Source organism: Microcebus murinus, chromosome 12 (assembly GCF_040939455.1).
Source record: "Microcebus murinus isolate Inina chromosome 12, M.murinus_Inina_mat1.0, whole genome shotgun sequence".
Lineage (NCBI taxonomy): Eukaryota > Metazoa > Chordata > Mammalia > Primates > Cheirogaleidae > Microcebus > Microcebus murinus.
The window spans coordinates 57812102-57834158 of NC_134115.1; the positions used below are offsets into that span (position 1 = coordinate 57812102).

General features: G+C 44.8%; 2 protein-coding genes across 8 annotated transcripts in view; one reads left to right on the forward strand and one right to left on the reverse strand.

Annotated features, from left to right (window-relative positions):
- The window catches only part of FAM219A (family with sequence similarity 219 member A), a 51694-nt gene extending 37352 nt beyond the window's left edge, over nt 1-14342 (reverse strand). For 3 of the 7 annotated variants that reach the window (XM_012770131.3, XM_012770127.3, XM_076008810.1), the window contains exon 1: nt 13784-14116. In XM_012770131.3, coding sequence (XP_012625585.1) covers nt 13784-13843 — 60 coding nt within the window. In that variant the 5' untranslated portion in view covers nt 13844-14116. Of the gene's footprint in view, nt 1-13783 lie in introns of all 7 variants that reach the window. The other 4 variants (XM_012770130.3, XM_012770125.3, XM_076008812.1 and 1 more) reach the window with 2 other exon arrangements.
- A 23-nt stretch (nt 14343-14365) lies between these two features.
- DNAI1 (dynein axonemal intermediate chain 1) overlaps nt 14366-22057 on the forward strand; it is a 62511-nt gene continuing 54819 nt past the window's right edge. The window contains exon 1 of the mRNA XM_012770119.2: nt 14366-14631. Within this exon, the coding sequence (XP_012625573.2) occupies nt 14584-14631 (48 nt within the window). The 5' untranslated portion in view covers nt 14366-14583. The remainder of the gene's footprint in view (nt 14632-22057) is intronic.

Below are 22057 nucleotides of genomic sequence, written 5' to 3' on the forward strand. Positions count from 1 at the left end.
CAGGCTAACTATACCACACCTCAGAAGCATGCTTCATAAAAAGTTGAATCTGAATCTGATCGAACTTTGAGATCTAATTAGCAATTTGCATAAATACAGAAGACAGAAGAATAGGATGAAAAACACCACAGGGATGCAATTAACAAAATCCATAATGTGGAATACTCTACAGAACAAAGGACTGGGTTTTTTTTAAACAAATAAATTGCAAGAAAAGAAAAAGTGGTATGAGGAATTACAGATTAAAAGAGACACATCAACCAAAGGCAATTTGTGAGCCAGATTCAGACAAACCAACTAGAATTTTTATGATGTTAAGGAATTATTATTTTTAGGTGTGATAATGGTATTGTTATGTTTTTTTTTTTTTTCCTGAGACGTAGTCTTGCTCTGTCAACAGAGCAAGAGTGCCATGGTGTCAGCCTAGCTCACAGCAACCTGAAACTCCTGGGCACAAGTGATTCTCCTGCCTCAGCCTCCCTAGTAGCTGGGATTACAGGTGAGTGCCACCATGCCTGGCTAATTTTTCTATTTTTAGTAAAGACTGGGTCTCACTCTTGCTCAGGCTGGTCTCAAATTCCTGAGCTCAAGCAATCCTCCCGCCTCGGCCTCCCAGACTGCTAGGATAACAGGCATGAGACACTGCGCCCGGCCTGTTGTTTAAAATGATCATTTTTAGAGAAACATACTATAATGTTATAGATGAAAAAATTATTCAAAATAATCCAGTGGGTGGGGTATGAGTGAAACAGGATTAGCCTCGTGTTGATAATTGTTGAAGATGGGTGATGAGGACTAGGGGATTTGTTTTATCTTTTCCTCTACTTTCTATATGTTTGAAAGTTTCCACGGCAAACACTTAAAAATTTGAAGGAAGTCAGTAGACTGGATCTGCTTCCTCTAGACCACTGACATGGGGAGATGAAAAGCAATGCAGCCCTTTTTCTTCTAGTATGTTTCTTAAGCCCTGGGATTTGACCTCTGGGAACTGGAACATCAGCAGGACACTGCCACCATCATCAATAGTGGGGCTCTCCAGGAAGGCCCCCCTCTGCTAATGGGACTTTGCCATGGCAGGAGAAGGAGGGCAGGGCCTCAGATGCCCTCTGCAGTTCCTCCAGCCCAGGTCTATTCAATGTGAGCCCCTTCTGGGGATCAGTGAGAGCAGAGAGCATTTCTGTCTCCAGCCTGGCCTCACCACAGCCCTGTTGAAGAGGCCAAGGACTCTTCTCATTTGGTGATGAGAAAAATAAACCATTGCCTCACCCTCTCCCATAAAAGTTCCCTTGGGAACCACTGATGGAAAAAGGAAATCACCAACCCCTTCATCATCAACAATCCTTAGACCAGAAGTAATATAGTAATTTGCAGTTCCTTTTCACATACATGATCTTATTTATCTTACAAATAGCTCAAAAGAGGTTAGGAGGCTGGCCAAAGATCATAACAAAAGTAGTAGCTAGGATGTACCCAGCCAAATTCTTACCACCACTATGCACAGCTCCTGTCCTGAGGCCTGTTCCCCTTGCTATCTCATCCTGATCTCCCCAGCCCCTCAAGGATATTCAAACCAATTTCTCTTGTAGGAGCTTCCTGAGACTGCCTCTCTGCTGTATCTTACCCCTGGCAAATAAAGGATGTGAAACATGAGGTTCCATCAGGAAGGTGATAAGAAGGCTGACAGATGGTCAAATCTTGGTTTCCTGACTGGTTGCCTTCGGTGCCAATGTTTGATACGTTAAATACCACTCTCCAACTTTGTCTCCCTCCCCGACTTCACATAATTCTCCCTCTTCTTTCCCAAACCACTAGCCACCACCACTTCCCCATACCCTTATCCCCATTTGGTCTTTCACTAAGTCTATGGTCTCCTCTAAGCCAGGGCTAGAAGCAGCAGGCCAGCTGACAGCAGAGAGGACTTTCTGGAAGGTAAAATCCTCAGGGAACAGCTTCAGAATTCACAGGAGGCCCAGTGAAGGCCCCTCTTACCAGCTATTGCAATCTGTATGCCAGTGTGGCTACTGGCTTTCCCACTAGAGGCAGGTCTGTCCCCAGACACAGTGGCCTACACATTTGGTTTTTGTGGTAAGGACACCCCATGCCTGACAAACCAAGAACAGGACATTCAGGCTGGCACTCTTCATTTTCTGTAAGATCTCCAAATACTTTTTCCATCTCCAAAGAACATGTACAAGTCATACAATGTTGGAAGAGGCAGGTAGGAGCTCTTTGTCAGCAGAGCTAAGTTTTTTGCTCATTAAATATTAAATATCATAACTCTATTAATAACTTCTCCAGCCCCACAACAAAGCCATAAGCACAGTTATCAGCTCTGTTACCAGTGGGAGAGGGGCTGGACTGGTTCTCCTACGTACCTCACTATGTCTGAACACTTACCTAATACTGCACAGGGAGAGGATGGAGAAAGGCCAATTTATATGGGACTCAGCTGGGAGCCCCTGCCCCACTGGGGAGCAAGAAGCAAGTCACTCCTTGTCAGAGCAGTCAAGGTCCTTCTTATCCTGTGGTCTGAACTCAAACATCACTTTCTCATAGGAGCCTTATTTGACAACTTCATTGTAATGTGAGAGAAGAATTTATTATTCTGCTTTATTTGTTTGGTATCTTTTTCTCCCACCGTATTGCCAGCTCATAAAGGTAGGAACCCTGTTTGCTTTATTCATCATTTTATTCCCTGTGTCGGTCTAGTGTCTTGCATATAGCATATAGAGGTTTTTGAATAATGAATGAATCCCCTAACCCTGTATACCCTTGAATCTCCCATAATTCTTCAACATGTACCTTCTACTCCACTCACTAACTCCTGCCTCCTACTCATCTCCCTCTGGGTCTCTACTGTTTCCTTTGTTAGGATAGCCTCCCAACCTCCTCTCCACTTTTACTCATCCTTAAAGGAGCCAGCTGTATTCTTCTATAGTTCTGTTTCAGGAGAGCAAGTCTTTTCTTCACTGGGCTATAAGCCCTGGGGGAAGAAGCTATCTGCCAAGGAGATAAAAGAGGAGTTGGAGTGACAAGACTCACAATATTAAAGTGGACAACCTAAACATGTACAATATTGTGCATATCAAGTTATGTGCTAGAGGTTATAAAGGCTCTGGGATTGGTTGAAAGCTCACTAGAATAGTCAGGGCAGGCTTCCTGGAGAAGAGGAGTTATACTTATTTCTGAAGAATGGGTAAGAGTGCAATAGGCAGAGAAGGAGAGAAATCTTAAGAGGTGACCAGGCCTTAAGGTGCCAATAGATAAAAGGAGGTGAAAGGCTGGACCTAGTAGAAAGAAAGTTGGCTTGAATGGTAGAAAGTATGGCCAGCTTTGAGGCCGAGTATAGATGCCTCAAAAGCCAGCGGAGAAGTTCAAGCTTGATGTAGAACTTAATTAGGTCCCAAGTTGTGAAGTAAATATCATAGACCTGGGAGTCAGGATACCTGGGTTCTAGTCAAAGCCATGCCAACCTCCAGCTAGGTAATGGCCAAGTCTATCTAACTTTCTGAGAGTCTGCTTGCATATCTATAAAATGAACAAAAATGATTTTCCCAATCTACTTCATAAGACAACTGTACCCATAAATTTTGCACAAAGACAAAGTATTAGGGCCACGGGATAGGCAAAATGGAGGGCTTGCATTTCATTGAAAAAAGAAAAGGACATATGAAGAAGATAGCATTTTTGTGATAGGCCTTGAAGAATAGGAAAGATTGGCAAACATATATTAACAGAAAACTAGAATTACTGCTCATGCTAAGTACCACAGTGGATTTTTTGGGACATGTTTATATTGCACACACATAATAGAGCCATGTTTACTACTAGAATATTGTTCCTAGCTCCTACTTTGGAAAGCGTTTGGCATTTTGCAAAGAACAATGTTTCCTCCAGGTGCCCTGGCCTCTAGTCCAGTTTAAGAATTGCTACCACCAAAAATGAGACATAGGAACAAGTTCACACTCCCATCCACTGGCCCTGGTTCCTCCCTATGAAGCCACAGATAATACAGGTAAGTCTAACCTTTTCTTTCCTAGCCCCAGAACTTTAGGCATTTGAAAACCTTAAAATACCTTCTCTGAGATTGTTTTATTTAACTGAGGTTGAACACTTCAGTTCTTCCAACTGTTCTTACATGACATGGTTTTGATGTTTTGACTCTTTTCATTATTCTACTCACTCTTCTCTTCAATGATGGTGTCAGCACAGAATGTAGGACTTCAGGTAGTGCTGACCAGTGCAGAATATGGCAGAGTAAGATTATCCCCACTTCCTAGGACCTGAACTCTGTGTTTCTATTAATGCAGCCTAACAGCATATTAGCTTTTCTGGTGGCTATGTTATACAGTGGACTTACCTTAAGCTTTCTGTCTACTCAAGCCTAGCTCAATATGTGATTTCAGGTTCTTGCCTCGATTTTACACTGCTAAAACAAAGGGCTACCCTATTTCAGATATTAATATATTCCAAGTTTAATATGACCATAGGTACAGCTATTAAATATGATCATGAAATCTCAACTGACAATACTAGATAAGTACAATATTGTGGACAGTGGCAGCCCCTACAGTAATCTGTGCTGGTCAGATCACATGGAGAGGTCTGTGTCCAGTATCAGGGGTGAGAAACTCAAAGTATCCTCTAGGACAGCTAGGATGACCAGGGATTTGGAAAACAGCCTCCAGGAAATGGTAAAAGTTAAAAAACAGGGCCTATTTAGCCTGGGAAAAGAGTGCTAAGGCTGTATATAGCCCATGGTAGGGGCTTTTATCTCCAGAGTAACTTCTGGTTTAAGGGTCTCTTCTCGTAGCCTACTACTTCCTGCTCCTTTGGTCAAGGGCTTATGATTTCATTTTAAATGTGGCCAACCACTCATATGATATTCATGAGATCTTCCCTGAATCTGCCTCTTCCCCCTCTTATCTGCTCAGCAGAGTCAAGGTTACTTCCGTTCGCCTGGCCTATCTATTTCTAAAGGATGTTTAACTTTATATTAATTCAATACTTCAAAAACCAATGCTGAAGATCAGAGTAGAAAAGATCAGTTTTCTCCATTCATTTCTTAAGGAGCTGTATCATAAGACGGTAGTCCCTCAGTGAAACAGATTGCTGAGCTGGTTAACATCCCCAAGAATCTCCCTTTCCTATATTCTTTGCCCAGGTTAACTATGATGATTCAAGCCTTCCAGGATGGCAAGCAGAACACTAGAACAGCTGTTCCCCCTGCTGAAGACCATGGCAGACATGGAAAATCAACCATGTCACTTTTTCTCACAGAACCAGGACTCTGCCTCAGAATCCATCTTAACTCAATGTTCCAGGCAGCCACTACTGATCAATGGGCATTGGCATAAAGGATAAAACCTGTATATCATACATGCTTTATATAGCCTATGGAGTAGGAGGGTGTAAAGTGATTATGTAGGAATGCCTCCTGAGCTGTTGTTAACAGTGGGGACATTTATTGATACTGCAGAAGAAGTACTGAAATATTCCTAATCTGGGAATCAGTTTTTTTTGAGACACAGTCTCACTCTGTCGCCCCAGCTAGAGTGCCATGGCATCAGCCTAACTCATAGCAACCTCAAACTCCTGGGCTCAAGCAATCCTCCTGCCTCAGCCTCCTGAGTAGCTGGGGCTACAGCTATGTGCCACCATGCCTGGCTAGTTATTTCTATTTATAATAGAGACAGGGTCTCACTCTTGCTCAGGACCCAGGCTGGTCTCGAACTCCTGAGCTCAAGTGATTCTCCTGCCTCGGCCTCCCAGACTGCCAGGATTACAGGTGTGAGCCACCATGCCCAACCTGGGGATCAGTTTTTCATCTTAAATCCCAATTGAGATGGGATTCTTCCTGACAAAATATTTGGACTATAATCTTTACCTTCTCTACTGCTTGGTAAAGCACAAAAGGACAGAGCATAGCTCACGATAAAAAAGAGAAATAGAACTAAGGCATGGGGTATCCACACCAGGATGAAATGGTTAAAGTATACAGTATATAAATTATACCTCAATAAAGCCGTCCAAAAATAATAAATTAAGCACCAAACCAGCAGCATTTGGTACAGGGACATGAAGGAGGTAAAACCTTCTTAGAAATATCATGAGAAAAACAAGGCACTTAGTATTTGCTTCTGCATCTCACCAAAGTTCACTAAGAACTTCCTATTGATAGCAACTAGTTCAGTCCCTGCAACAAATCTGCAATATCCTGTTAGGCACCAGTATAGGGCAAAATAGTGTGGGTTATAAAAGAGGCTCAAAAAAACTGGGAATAATATAAATCTAGATTGGATCAGAACAGAGAATAATTTCTAAACCAAAATTTCCCAAAAAGTATTCTATGACACTCATTGATTCTGATTCACGTTAACAGATGTAACATGAAAAAACGGTTCTATAGTTAAATATGCTTGGGAAACATTGAGTTAAACAAAGTTGAAAAGGTTCCTTTACTGTAGGACTTCTCAGAGCCTTTAAAATTCTAGTGGACATTGTGATGGGATAGAGTATGTAGTGTTTCCCAAAGGAATTTGTTTATGGAGCCTTTTTTCCCTGATGAAGTATCCCAAAGGATCAATATTCCTAACAATATGCTATAGGAAATGCTGGTCTAAGCCATGCTTGGCTAAAGGCTTCACCAATTGCTTTATAAGGATAAAATTGGAAATTAATATGGAACTATAAATCATTTATAACTTATATATAATTATGTTTACATTAACTACACAGTAAAATATATATGGTTCTCACACCACAGTTTCAGTATAGTTATTTCAATAAATCTTAGTTGGCCGGGCGAGGTGGCTCACGCCTGTAATCCTAGCACTCTGGAAGGCCGAGACGGGCGGATTGCTCAAGGTCAGGAGTTCGAAACCAGCCTGAGCAAGAGCGAGACCCCGTCTCTACTATAAATAGAAACAAATTAATTGGCCAACTAATATATATATATAGAAAAAATTAGCCGGGCATGGTGGCGCATGCCCGTAGTCCCAGCTACTCGGGAGGCTGAGGCAGGAGGATTGCTTGAGCCCAGGAGTTAGTTTGAGGTTGCTGTGAGCTAGGCTGACGCCATGGCACTCACTGTAGCCTGGGCAACAAAGCGAGACTCTGTCTCAAAAAAAAAAATAAAATAAAAATAAATCTTAGTTAAATTGTCCCTTCAGATATTGTTCTAGATAGATAGATGGGGTAGACTCTGTTTATAACAGCCAAGAGTTTGGTGGCCAAAACTGGCAAAACCAGGCAAGGAACCACAATATTTAGGCTTGTTTCTGCCTGAGTGTGGCCTTTTGTCATACTTACACTTCTCAGGGCTAGAATGGTCATTCAGAAAACACCCTTCATGGCCATTAGTCCAGTCTTACTTGTGCACACACTCACATGCCTCACCATCATCACAGAAACTTAAAATTGACCCTCAATAATCACAACCATCTGATCCTCAATTTGATATCTCTGAATAACAATAACAACAAATATAAGTGCAGATTTGCTTGAACTGGCTTCTGAGAATGTAAAGTCTAGGGAGGAATTCCTGTGAGGCTGTGTCCAACCACTCTCCCAGGCCAGACCATCTGGGCCTCCTTCCTAGACAACTTCCCCACTCCAGAGTCCCTCTCTAAAGCCCAGAAGTTCACTCAGCGGCACCACAGTGAGGCCTTTGGTCATGGGCCAATTTCCAAACTCCAGAGCAGAGCCAGATCCAGACTGGTTCCTTTCCCTGCTTCTTTCCTTCCTTTCTCCTGCCCAGAAAGCCAGATTCCCACCAAAGCCTCCTTAAGAAACAATGACTTAGGACCCTGCTGAGCCACACCTCTTGCTTCCTTCAACCAGCACCTCTGGGTATCTGCCTTAGCCAGATTCTCCTCTTCCCATCCCTTTTGGGGCTTCCTGTACCAGTTCTCCCAGGCCTGATGGAAGGTATGAAGCAGCTAATCCAAGAAGCTGAATTTCCCGTGTTCCTTTTTCACACACAAGGCTCCATCTGCCCATTCAAGGAGGGTAGAGGGTCCCTTAAACTAATTAGGTTTGAGTGAAGAAACCTCTGTTTTCCATTTTTGTTCACTTTGGGCTATAGACAGTCAAGTGCGATAGGCAGCGGGGGTGGGGGGGTGGGGGTGGTGGTGGGAATGACTCAGCCTGAACCCCAGCTACCACAGAAGCACCTGCTTGCAGAGGCCACACTTGGGACCTCTGAGAAGCCAAGTCACCTCTGAGTGATCTCACTCCAGAAGCCTGCTCCCTTGGCATATCTTGCCTAGAAGACAGAAACCTGGGTGCTGCTTCTACCCCAAGTGCAGCTTTTCAGGCTGGTCTCAGAAAAGGGAAGCACATGTCCTTTCCCGTTCTGACCCTTGCAGGTGATGCAGTGACACACACAAAGGGCCCAGCTCAGTCAATCAGTCAGAAATAAGAAAGGGCCCAGCTCAATCAGTCAGAAATAAAGCCACAGGTTTAACCAGAATGATGGGAAAAGGCCAGGCCAGAAACTGCAATGTAAAACACTCAGACAACAAAGGATTTTATTTTTCCTTCAGAAAAGTACTGCTGGAAAGAAAAACAACAATAAAAACCCATTATGAGTCCTTGCCACCACCAGTTCTCTTGCATTCATCAAAGCAGCTTGTAGGGGAAAGGTATTCGCTGGCAGGGAGCAGACTTCTCAGCAGCCCTTTTGAGGCTGTGGGGCCAGTGCCACTCTGACCTTTGGCTTTCCAGGACTCCAGGGTTCCCTAAAATCCCAAGAATGTAGCTTCAGTAGTAAAGCAAAGGAAAATGGCAGTCTTATCTATTATTATAGCAGTTGCTGAGGCCAAGAGATACATGGGCCCTTGAATTTCTCGAGTGATAGTAGTCCCTTCCTCCATCCAGGTGTCCATGCCACAAACCTGGGGATCATCCTTAACTGCCTACCTCTCCATCCCACCTCCAAACAGGTATCATTATATCCTGCCTATTCCACCTTATTAGCATCTGTGTATCTGTCCCCTCCTCTTTCTCTGTTTCTGCTTCAGTGCAGGCCTTTATTTCTTGCTGGATTATTGCACCCACCTCTGTATTAGTTTTCCAACTTCCAATCTCATCTTCTACAATCTCTCATCCACCACTGGAATGATAACTGAAACTCAAATTTGATCATGTTAGTCCCTTAATTACACTTCATTTATTCCAAATGCACCCTTTAGTTTCTTTTGCCTGGAATTCTTGCCTTCACCTCATTTTGTCAGTCTGCCAAGCTTCTAGTTCTCTTTCAAGGGCCAGTTCAGCAATGCCTCCTCTGTGAAGCCTTCCTGATCACTTTATAAGAGCTCTTCTTGTTTTCCTTTGGGCCTACCGGGCCTGGTTCTTACTTCTCTTGCATTGTTCACTATCCTATAATGCCTCCAGCTGTGCTAGACTGTGCAAGTTCCTGGAGCAAGATTCTGTCTTATTGAACCTAGCACAACACCTACCAGAGAGTAGGTTCTTACTCAGTGCTTGTTGGATGAGGAGATGAGTAATAAGGGGCTAAAGGCCTGGCCAAACCTGATCCTCAGTTTGCAACACAGGGAGAGAAGGGTGTGCCTCTCCCCAGGAGCCTGAGAAATACTACTGGGTCACAAGCCACATGGACCCACTATAAGAATCCACCCTTAAATAGAAAAGTCATCTGGCTACAAGGAGGCAATTTAAGGTGCCTAGACCATAGAATACATGTAGGTCAATTTTCTATAGTGGCTACTTGCTCTCTTTATTATGGTCTCTCTGCCTCCTTCAGGAGCTTCTGTGGCCCATTTATTGAATTAATGTCCGGTCCTAACCATCCCCATCCCTGAATGACAGGAGGCAGTAAGAGCCTGAAACTCCTTTCCAAGCTCATGTAGTCAAAGGGTCAAAACCTTGGCATTCTTCACCTTCTCTCAAGGGAGGTGCACTCTTTCTCAGAAATACCTTCCATTGATCTCCACTCGTTTCTGATATGTATCTAAAAACCCTCCTATACCCATGTGAGCCCATCCTTCTCCTGGCCATCTGCTGGAGAGATCTTGCTTGTCTCTGTATCCTTAAAGTACCTGGAACTGAGAAGATACATAGCTAATGCTCATAAACTAAAGAGTGTTAACAGATAACCTGGTTTCAGTGAGGCCAGTTTAGCATTTCTCTCAAGTATGCAGAGACCCTGTCTGGTGCCATATGTCATTCTTTAAGTCTCTCTGGCCTCTGAGAGCACAGGAGGCAGGGTGTTGCCTGACACAATTAAGTGCTTAAAAGCTCCATTTGTTTTTCTTGCAACAAATTTCTTCCTCTCCAATTGCTGCCAAAGAGAAGATATAGACTGTGCAGCTATACCAACCAGCTGAGCAGAAAATAAGGCCAGAGAGCCTATACCTGTTACTCAAACAACAGCCCAAACATGACCCAACTGCTCAACAGAGAGCCTTGGGCTATTGGGAGCTTCTCTAGATCAGTGTGGTATATGGCTTGGCCACAGAGCTGACACACTCAGTGTGCCTATCCCTGGCAGTTTCTTTGGGAGTATCTGTGCTCAAAACCACTCAGGATTACCTGGGAGATAGACACAGCAGGAACGGAGCTCAGTGGACAGGTCTCTAAGAGGAGCTCTTATTGTTTTCATAAGGAGACAGCAAGAGACCCTGGGGAGTTATCAGGGATAGGCCCAGGCCTGGTTCAGCTGCTGAGATGCAGCCAGGCCAATTAAATAATTGGTGTGATATGGAAAGGAGGTAAGCTATTCCCTTTAGGCAAACTCCCACCCCAGCCAGACAGGAGGCTTCATGCAGCTGTGACAACAGCAGCAGCAATAACATGGCAGAGATCTCTTCCTTTTCCTCCCACTAGCTGAGAACTAATGCTTAAATTAGCACCTTGGAAACACCCAGATCTGGCTATGCCTTCTCTCCCAGCTCCTGCCACTCCCCCAGGCCTCCTTTCCAAGCTTGAGTTTCTCTTTCAAGTAAAAAAAAAAAAAAAGATGTGCTCCCCCTAGAGTTTATCTTTCTAAATAAGGAATGCCTCTAGATCCTTTCCACTACTATGGGTTGGAGAGAGTTATCTGATTATGGAGCCCATATAACAGGCCTCTCTCCATACAGCTTGGTCCAGAAAGGGGTAATGATGCTAATAGCACCAACAATTACCTACTTCCTTGGGACTTAAGAAGGCAGCCCCTGCTCTGCCCTCAAGGGGGCTCACATTGAAGGAATAAAGAAATAAGCTTTTTATGAAATGTGAACTCCACGAGGGCAGGACCACATCTGTGTCTGTGTTGCTAACCACTGTCCCTAATACTTAGTGTAGTACCTGGAATAGAGCAGATGCTCAACAATTATTTGGTGAATCAATCTGCCAAATCAATGGCATCAGGTATTTATGATAGTCTTTGGGATGGGGAGTGGGAATCTATTATTTAAATAGTTTTTCTTCATAAATGAGAAAACAGTCTAGGGAAGAAGAGAGACTTAAGAGGTCTCAATAAATAATGGCAAAAATGAAAACAGATCATAGCTGAGTCTGAGCCTGGGATTCTAGTTTTTATGATCTACCCAAATACCCACAAACAGCCATTTTGCCCTCTCTTCTGCCTTTTACCCCCATGGTATGCTATCTTGATTCCTTATGCCCCAAAGTGAAGGTTCCTGGGGAAATGCCATGCAAGATTCTACTGGTCTCAACAACAAACAGGTAATTTAAGGAGTTTTAGGGTGCCTCTAGACTACAACCTGGGGACAGAGGTCAAGAAGCAGAGAAATGTTTATGTCCACCAAATGGGGGATGACTATTTTGCTATTTCCATAAGGCTCTTACTCAACCTGAACAAAGTATTCTCTTGCACACAGGGATTACTTTAGTCCTCCATAAAAGGGTCTGAAGGCAGCCACAGTTTTTCTAAGTGCCTCCTTGCCACCAGTACTTCTACTCCAGGGCCACACAGACCAGAAACAGCTCAAGACTCCTCCACCCAGCCAAACCACTACTCAGAACTTCAGGCAATAACAGAGGCACCAAGGACAACTAACAGAACCTGGTGGGCCTCATCCTGCTCTCTTTTTCTTGGACAGTTATTGCCTCCCTTCTAAGGGACCCCAGATGGGAGATGACAACCAACTCATAGCTTTCTTCTCCTGGTTCATTTGAACCTCCTCCTCCTCCTCCTTCATCCACTCTCTTTTTTGGTTCTTGATTAGATGCTTAGAACTGGAAGGACAATCTAGTTTGAGAAGCCACGTTGGCTAGAAAGAGAACTCAGAAAGGAAAGTTCTCTTCAGCTAGTCCAAAGTCCTTCTTTAAGTTTATGGGATGGACTTCTCTCCAGGATTTTCTGTCTCCCAGGTAACCCAATGATGGAATCAGGCTAACAAAAAGTCCTGCAGCATTTCTCTCTCCAGTTTAATATTGTACACTTCTGTAAAGCTTCTTTGTTTTGGTTTCTAGAACTAAGTAGTCACAAAACGGGTAAAAATCCACTTATTTCCTACTAGGTGGCTACTAATGATTCTCTCCACCATTCTCCAAAAGGTGTGGCATATAGATGGTGATGGGTCCCTGCCAAGGCCCATCTTGGCTGCTGTAATGGCAGGTTACTTGCCCAGGAAGCCACCAAGCACGCATGTCAGGCAGAGGCTGTGGGCCCAAGGGTAGAACCTATTCCTGGCCACCCCACCTAACACAGAGGGAGGAAACTTTAGGGAGCCCCAAAGCTTCAGAACTTGGAGAGCTCAGCTCTAGCAGAGCTCAGAGAATACAGCATCCACACTTTCAGGTTCCTAACAGGCCCTACCTTCTTCTAATTCCTGCTCTCGGACTCCAAGGGGAGAAAGCAAAGAGAGTCTGGGTGCCCTCTCCCTTCCCCCTCTCTCTATACCAGCTGGCTAGGCCTCTGCGTCTCCCATCCCACTGTCGCCAGGCTGACAAGAGTCAGGTAGCCCCCCGGGAGGTGGCCAAGGAGCATATTCTCCCTTAGGCCTGGCCTCGGTGCACCCGCGTTGCCCTCCCCTCCGCGCCGGCAGAGATGACATCATTCCTCCCTGACTCCGGGACCACGGACAGGCGGCAGGATCCGCGCCCAGCAAAGGACTCTAGGCACGTAGGCCTAGGATGATGGGGGCTCTTCCGAACTGGTAGGCACAGGCGGCTCCAGAGCGGCCCCACCTCCTCTAGCACTCTCGTCTGTACCCGTTTCTCCACCTCGCACTGTCCTTCCCGGTTCAGATACCCACAGCCTGGAATGCCTGCGCTCCCTCAGGAAAAGAATGGAATTCCCAGGTCCTGCACCAACCCCCTGCCGCCACTGGTCCCTGGACCTGGCCTGGTGTTCCTATCCATATCCAGCGGACAGGCCCCTCCTTTTCTAAAAGCCTATTCCCAGTCTCTCTTAGCCTGACTGCTCCCCCGCCTTAAGCATCACAGGCCTCTAGGGCTAAACGCCCCCCTACTTCGCATCCCAGCCCCCTGAGCCTGCTCCCGAAGGTGCCCCATAATAGTTCTTTGGCCACAGACGGGGCTATGGGCTTCCACTAGCGGTGTGCACCATTGTGCCCCTCACTTTTCCATCCGACTGTGCCCTCCGCCCTCACAGGTCCCTTTGCTCTCACCCTGTGTATTTCCCATGCTTTTCTTGTCCTGCAAGGCCCCTCACCCGGCAATGCGTTTTCAGAGCTCTCTTTGCCCCATTTGATGGCGCCCCCTCTGCATAATCCCCACGGCCTGATTCCCTGCCTCCCCCTCAAGCGGCGCCCCTTCCAGGCCCTGGCCTGCCCGCCGCCCGCCCCCTCACCAGCGGCTGCATCTCCGAGTGCGCGGTGGGCACCTGGAACCGGTCGATCTCCTCCATCATGGTGCCGGCGGGCGAGTGGGCCACGGGCCGGGCGCGGCCGGGGACGCCAACGGGACCGCGCGGGGCGGCGGCCCCAGGAGCCCGGCGAGTGATGCAGACTAGGCCGCCCCGGACCTGGAGGCCGGGCAGGCGGCCGGAGGAGTGGGCGGAGGGCGAGAGGTTCGCAGTGTGGCTGAGGCTGGCGTGGCTCCGTGGGCTTCCCTAGCGCTACAGCGGCTGTGGCCTGGCGGAGCCGCAGGTCTCGCCTCGCCTCCTACTCCGCCGCCGCCTCCTGTCAGCAGCTCAGCCACTGCGGTGACTCGGCAACTCCACTTCCGGGTCCGGGACACCGCCCGGGTTCTGCATTATTCATGAGGAGGTGGTGCCTGGGCACCCCAGCCCTTCCCACATGCAGGAGTTCCGAATAGCCGCGGCCGCTGGTCTCATTATCCTGAGGGGCGGAGCTTAGTGGAGACTGAGGCTCCCCGCGCTCCCAGCCCCGCCTCCTCACCAGGCGGGCTAGGGGCGTCTGAGGCGCCTGCGCCTGGGCTGCCGGTCGGTTGCTGGGTAACCGCGTCAGGGAGCAGTCGGTTCTGTACTGCAAGGGCACAGGGACCCACAACGACGGCTATCCCCAAAGAACCCCTGAGACTGGGAATTGAAGTGGAAGAGAGTTCAAATTTCCTGTGCGTGGTCGAGCAGGCGGACAAACTTCTTGTCCTCAGGCGAAGGAGCGTTTTGTAGGTTCTCCAGGGCTTGAGATGCTTCCTGCTTCTTCGAAGGCTCCTCATAAACCGCCTCGTAAGCAGGTAACGCACTGACGCACCTGCCCTATCCTGATGACCTCTGACTTTTGCTGCCAATGACCATTTACCATGCCTCTACTACTGATCCTTGGTCTTTTTTCTGTTGACCCCTAACCTCTCCCTTGTGACCTCTGGCTTGTGTGCTCACTAACCTGTGATTCTGAACTGCTCTCACCCACTGATCCTGGCTTCATCTCTCATATTACCCCTAACTCACTGTTTCTTACCTCTTTCCTACTTGTCTTTCTGTCACCATTCCCATCCCCTCACTCCACTCACTCCACAGACTCATCCTGACTAGTCCATCCTCCTTAACGCCCCCAGGCGCACTCCCACCAGTCTGTCCCTCATTGCCTTCACATTCTTGTCCTAAGGAGTTATTTGTCCAACCCTTTTCTGCGTGCTGAAAGCTGGGCTAGGTGGGGACACGGGCCTTGCCTTTTGGGAGCCCACAGAGGGGGTGCAAGAGAACTGTACAGGAGACACAGAACAGATTATGTGTAGGCATTTGGTTCAGATTTTCTATGCTGGGAGATTTGTGAAGAGAGAGGTCAGGCAAAGAGGAAGAGGAGAGAGATTCTTTTCCCATCCCTTCCCCCCTCCCCCACTGCACAACACAAACGCTGGCCCCCAACTATTTCTGCAACCTCATATGTCTCTCTTCTCTGTGAGCCCCTGGTCCACTCCTGTGACTTATTTAGCTATGTGAACGTTATGTCCTTGTTGCCACCTGGCCAGATGTCATCCCTTCTCACAAAAAACCCCAAGAGTCACCTGCCTTAAACCACTGAACCCAGAGTTCTACTTTTCTCCTCAGCATCACCATGAAAGGTAAGATAGTCCCAGCTTCTCCAGGAGCTCACTGTGGTAAAGCCACTTAGTCCTCCAGGAATACTTTTTTCCAAACCATTAACAAATTATCACTCTGTGGCTAATGTGCAGTTTCTAGCTCTGTAAAGCAGGACTTTTATTTATTTATTCTAAATTTACCTCACTCAGGCCAAGGTATATTGAGGCCTGGAGAGCAAATCTGCATCCATGTTATTTATGACTTTACATATTTTGGTCTGGCCTCCTCCATATTAGCCTTTGCTCCTCTGCTTTTTTCACTTGGCCTTATATAGCAGATGGACCTATCCTTCTTAGATCTCTGCAGCCATGGGGAAACTGCTATTCTTGTATGGCCATGCCTTAGTTTTATGTTGGGGTTGAGCTGTGTTTTGAAGTTCATGTACTGTGCTTGGGACTACTGACCCTTAATTCACAGGCAATTTGTTTTTAAATCAACATTATTGAAGTCTGGTTTATAAACAATAAAATGGAACATCTAAGTTGTACATGTTGACAAGTTTTGACAAATTTACATACTTGTGAGCCACCACCACAATCAAGATACAGGATACTTAACTCAAGAAATTCCCTGTGCCTTATTCCAGTCAGTTCTCCCTACTGCCCCCCACCCTGCCTTCCCAAGGCTACCATTGGTCTGCTTTCTGTCACTGTAGATTGGGTTTGTCTTTTCTAGCAACTTGCAGCTTGAACAAGCTTAAGGATGAGTTTCTTCAGTCCATTAGGAGAAACACTGGAGACTAATTACACTGAGAGCAGAGAGGTAACAGCAGACAGGAAGCAGAGAAACCTGGGTCAACTGCCTCTGAACACATCAGCACTGCCCCCTGGAGGGGAGGGTTGTTTTAGTGCAGTAAATATTGGTGTCTGGGGTCTGAGAAAAGGCTGGGTTGTGCTAGAATATATTCATTATTCTCTTGTCTCAGTGAAGCCCAATTTGGGTCAGTGCTAATTGGGTATGAGATAACCTAGAGATGTTTAAGAAGTTTTCCCTGTCCTCTGGGAGCTCAGTTCAATGGGGGAGACTGAACACAGGCATACAAAAGTAAAGGAGAATGGGGTCCCTGGAGATGAAAGGGAGAGAGGCATGCAGGTTGGAGCAGTAGTAAGGCTTCAGGGAGGAGGCAAGTAGGACTCATAAGCCTATAGTGGTGAGGGAAGGTCAGGTTTGTTAGGGGATAGAGAGGAGTTTAAATTCCATTTGTTCATGTCGCTGCTCTGATCAGACCTTTTAGTGGCTCCCTGTTACTCTCAGGATAAAGTCCCCAATGTCCAATTTGCTTGATACAGCCTGCAAGCCCCTGCATGGTCTGGCCATCCTGCTTCAGATCTCACCATTGCTCTGTGAAAATTCTACATTTCCAGCAAACTGAACTTCTCTCACTTCCTGGAAAGTGATACCCACACTCTTTTTCCTCTAGGTCTTTGAAAATGCTGTTTCCTCTGCCTACCTGGTACAGTCTTTTCTGTCTACTGCCAGCTGCTCTACTCTACCTGGCCACAAATCTCTTTCATCTCCTATTCATACTTAAAGTCTCAATTTGACCTTCACATTCTCCTACAAGGGATTAAGTCTCTTTTCTGGTGGCAGAATAGGGTGATATCTCCACTAGGCTATAAACTCTGTTATGGCAAGGATCGTGTCTGATTTGGTCATTGTTGATTCCCCTGTACCTAGCACAATACCTGGAATATATTAAGTTCTGGGGAAATGAGTTGAATATGAATTCTGATTGCCCTGAGCTGTTCTTTGGAAATTTTCATCTGAGTGTGTTTGAAAGACAGGAGGGGGTGAACCTGGATGGGGAGACTAATGAGGAGTGACAACAAGGAAATGTCACTATATAAGCATGTTTTTCTGGGTTCGTGTTTATATATCTGCTTTGGCAGTATGGCTGTGAATGATTCAAATTTGAACTACATGTATCCATGCCTTAAGAGCTAGATGTTGGAGACTAAGGTAAAAAAAACCTGATGATGTGAACATTTATTTAATAATTATTTATTATACCCACTCTATGCCAGATACTGTCCTAGCTATTGGTGATATAGCAAGAAACAAAACAAATACAACAAACAAAAATCTCTGCTCTCATGGAGCTTATTTTTTAGTTGGAAGTAAATTGTCAATAAACAAATAAATAAAATATATAGTATATCAGATAAATCAGGTGAATAGGTGCCAAGGAGAAAAAGTGGACTAAGAAGTTCAGGCAACCAGAAGATTATATTAATAATTTAAATAGGGTAGTCTGGGAGGGCCTCACAGAGCTGACATTTGAGCAAAGACCTGAAGGAAATGAAAGAGCTGGCTATGTAATATCTGGGGAGGAAGCATACTAGACAGATGGCATAGCAAGTATAAAGTCCCTGAGATGGGAGCCTGCTACACATGTTCTGGATCAGCAAGGAAGGGAGGGGGAAAGCAGCAAGAGATAAGGTCAGAGAGGTGCATCCCTCTACCCCATAGAGTTAATCAAATAACCCATGGAACATTAAATTGGTCATGATGGAACTCCATGAATCATAATTCGTAATTAAAATGCATGAATGTCAGGGACCATAAACCATGACCAGCTCAAAACATCACTGGTAATGCCCCAATAACAAAGTGTCCTTACTGAAAATTGTGAGAATGCAACTGTCCACATGTATACATGTGCAAGAGGAGCTTTGCAGCATTGCCAAACATTGCCTGGCAGCCAGACTTCTTAGTAGAAAACTGAATTAGAGTCTGTGTCAACTCCAGTTAAAAGCTAATTTTAGTTTATGACTAACAAATTTTAGTACCCCTTTATAACTCAGTTGGTTACCATAAAAAAAATCAAAGTCTGGAATTTTGCATCATTCGCCTGTAAAAGCCAAAGAAAAGACTTGTGTTTTGGACCATTTTGTAGTCTCCCACTAGGCCCCTCTGGGGCAATATTTTTAGAAGTACGATGTAGATGAAAGGTGACGAGGGTAGGGATAAGTAGTCAGGATTGGGTGGAAGGTCAGAAGACAGTTGGATGATTCAGAGAATTTGAGTTTGGTGATAAGGTCTGGGATCCATAGAAGAAAGGATAAGAGGTGAGCAAAATCCAGGGGAAGTTGTGTTTCTGTGCGTTCAAAGTAAGATAACCTCACTTTTGTGACCCTTCTCCTAAGTGTCATCCTTACACCTGTCTTCCTCAAACCCTAGATATGATCTTTTACCCCTTTACCTTCTAAATATCTCTCAAATCAAACCACTTTTTTCATATTTACTGCCACCTCCATAGCTGAAGCTACAATCATCTCTCAGGCAGAATGCTGTAACAGTCTTGTAACTGGTCATCCCGTTGACCCTCTATGTCCTTTCCAATCCATTCTCTGTACTATATCAAGAGTGATTTTTTCAAACTGCCAGTCTGACTATGCCATCTCCCACTCAGAACCCTTTAGTGACTTCCCATTGCTCTTAGGATAGGAACCAAATGTTTAGATAACCCTTCAGGGGCCTGTATGGGCTGAGACCTGCCTGGATCTCTTTTCCCTCATGACTGCTATACTTCAGTTCTATGTGCTATCCTCTATTTCTGGAACATTCTTCACACCCTCCCTCACATGTGTACTCACTTCTAAGATTTCAGCCCCAAAATCAATCCTCACAACCCATTCCAATGCCCCCTGCCCTGTTATTGAAGATAAGGTTAAGTTTCCTCTGTTATATTGTCTCATTGCTCTGTGTTGCCTTCTTCTATAGCATGCATCACAGTTTGTAATGATTTACTTATTTGTGTAATTATGTGATTATTGTATGTCTCTCCCATTAGATTGTAATCTCCTTGGGAGCAGGGCCTGTGCATGTTTTTGCTTACATCTACATTCTTAGCTCCTAACACAGTGGCCATAATGCCAAAAGCTCTCAGCGGATGATCATTGAGTGAATAATGGAATGTGGTAGGGGAGCTAACAGAGGGTGCTATAGAAGCATGTGATAGGGGATCCTAACACTGATTCTGGGGAATCAAGGATGACTTCTCAGAAGAACACCAGAATTTCAGGTTTGGACAGAGGAAGAAGAGTCCAAATAGAGAATAAGAAGGAGTAACCAGAGAAGTAAGAAGACAAGGAAAAATAATGTCTCAGAAGCCAAAGGAAGAGTGTGTTTTTAGGGAAAGTATGTGGTCAGCTATGTTGCATGCTGTTAAGGTGTCAATGAAGATAAGAACCAAGACATAGCTTGGTGCTTGGACATTAGATTCAATAACTAGGAAATTATTGGAGAGCTTGGAAAGAGCAATTTCAGATATAAAAACTAGACTGAATTGAGCTAAGAAGGCAGTAAAGACTACATAGACAAGAATTTTTTTTAAAAGATGAAAGTAAGACTTGAATATATTAAATGCTGAGGGGAGGACCCCAGATGGAGAGAAAAGTTGAAGAGAAAGGAGAAAGGTTAAATAATGACTATAGCCAAGTCTCTGAGGAGATGGGAATGGATCAGTTGTGGACAGGAGGAGGAACTCTTTGTAACAGAAGAGGAGAAAGGATGGATGCAGATGATGATAATTTTGAGGTTATGCAATAGAAAGTTGAGAGAGTTTTTTCTTCCTTTCCCATCGTGGTGTTATGGAATTCCTTCTGGAAGTGATAACTAGAAAACAAATTTTGCCAATGGCTTTTCCATTTTGTTATGATTATAGTCATGCTATTTTCAGAGTTATGGTCTGAGGTTTGTCATGCACAATTATCAGATTACAAAACAGCTGTGAGCATTTGAGGCCAGAATTTGGTCTTCTCCCCTGTGTACTGTGGAGCCTTGTACATTGTTAGTACTTGGGACATGCCAGGTACTCAAATAATAATGGCAAGGGCCCCTGTGCTTATCGCTGGGGCTTTACAGCCTGCAAGCCGATGCTAAGGAGTAATGTTGATTCTCTGGCTCCAGCTGTGAGCAAACCACATGAAATTGTTTTCTGCCAGTTAGGAATTTGTATGGAGTGCTCCATCTTCACAGTCACTGAGCACTGACATAGTTGTGTGGAAGAAGCAAGCAAAAGACACAGCTGTTGATCAAACTTTAGTTTCACTGCTTTGAGTCTGACAACACTTTGTCCTACTCATAGAGTCACTGGATTATGGTTTGTATGGTGGATTTATGTCCTCCATTTATCTCACCTCCTATACTGAGAACTCCAGGAGTGGTAACCAACTCAACCTTGGTTCTTCTTTAGCTGTCCTCCTAGGATCTGGCATATAGTAGATGCTTAATAAATACTAGATGAATAAATAATGACTAAGTGAATTAGTTGATGAGTGAATAAATTAACAATGGAAGGGTATGTACTGAAATACTCTGAATACCAACTTTTCTTTCTTGGGCTGCAGAAGAAGCAATTCATGCTTCCTTCATCCTAGTCAAAGCAGCCTAATTCTGCTAATTATGTAGGGACTTCAGCCCTAGTGTTAAGCTTATTTTCCTACTTTTATTCTTACCTCACATCTATTTTTCACTTATTTTCTCAATGTGCCATGTATTTGGCCTCAAGTCTTATTTGGGGACAAATTGGAGTATAAATGGATAAAAAAAAAGATCTGTTGATCCTTGGATATACACCTGGTTCCATGCCCTGTGTTTTGTTAATGATTTTGTTCCTCTGCATGGAATGCCCAAGTCTTCTTCACTCCTCCTGACCTTTATAGACCTGGAAAACTCTAAGGTATATGTACCTTAGTTAATATCTTTAAATTGTGAAGAAGAGAGGCTCACTCAGGTTACCTCAAATAAAATCAGGTGGGAGAAGTGGTATATGTGGTATATGTGGAGGGTTGTATATGGGTATTATAAATATATAGATAATCTAAAATTGGAATTAGAAAGCTTTTTGTTCTGAAACAGGTATAGGGACTAACTACTTTCTTTATATCTCTCATGGGCTCTCTATTACTCTTAGCAACTATGTGTTTCATTCCCTATTCTCATTTCCCAACCAGCCAGCTTTTCCATGATCTCTGCTCCCTCATCACTTTAGTGTGTTTCCAGCTCATCATGGCTGCTCTAGCTTCTGCCTGCCTCACAAAAATTTTCATCAATATCTTCATCCAACTATTGGTTCTTTCTGTAGTTTTAGTTCAGACTCTTAGAGAAGGAATCTGATTGACCCCTAGCTCATCTGTGCATGCTGGGCAATGTCAGCGAGGGACAAGATCCTATGACACTAAGTACCTAAAGCTATGAGCAGGGCAGTTACCCTTAAAAGGAGGTATTTTCTTTCCTTAGCTCCTCCAGTGCAAGATATAACTCATTTAAAGTAATTTCTACATTGTTTCTGATAAATCTCTTGCTCATGAATTGTGCAGGAAGGGGCCTCAGATTTCTTCCAGTCCAATGCCTTTATTCAAGGCTGATATTTACATCACAAAAGGTCCTGTCCTTTATAAAAAGCTTTTACTGTAGGGTTTTAAAAATACCATGTTTCTGGCCGGGCGCTGTGACTCACGCCAGTAATCCTAGCTCTTGGGAGGCCGAGGCGGGCGGATTGCTCAAGGTCAGGAGTTCAAAACCAGCCTGAGCAAGAGCGAGACCCCGTCTCTACTATAAAAATAGAAAGAAATT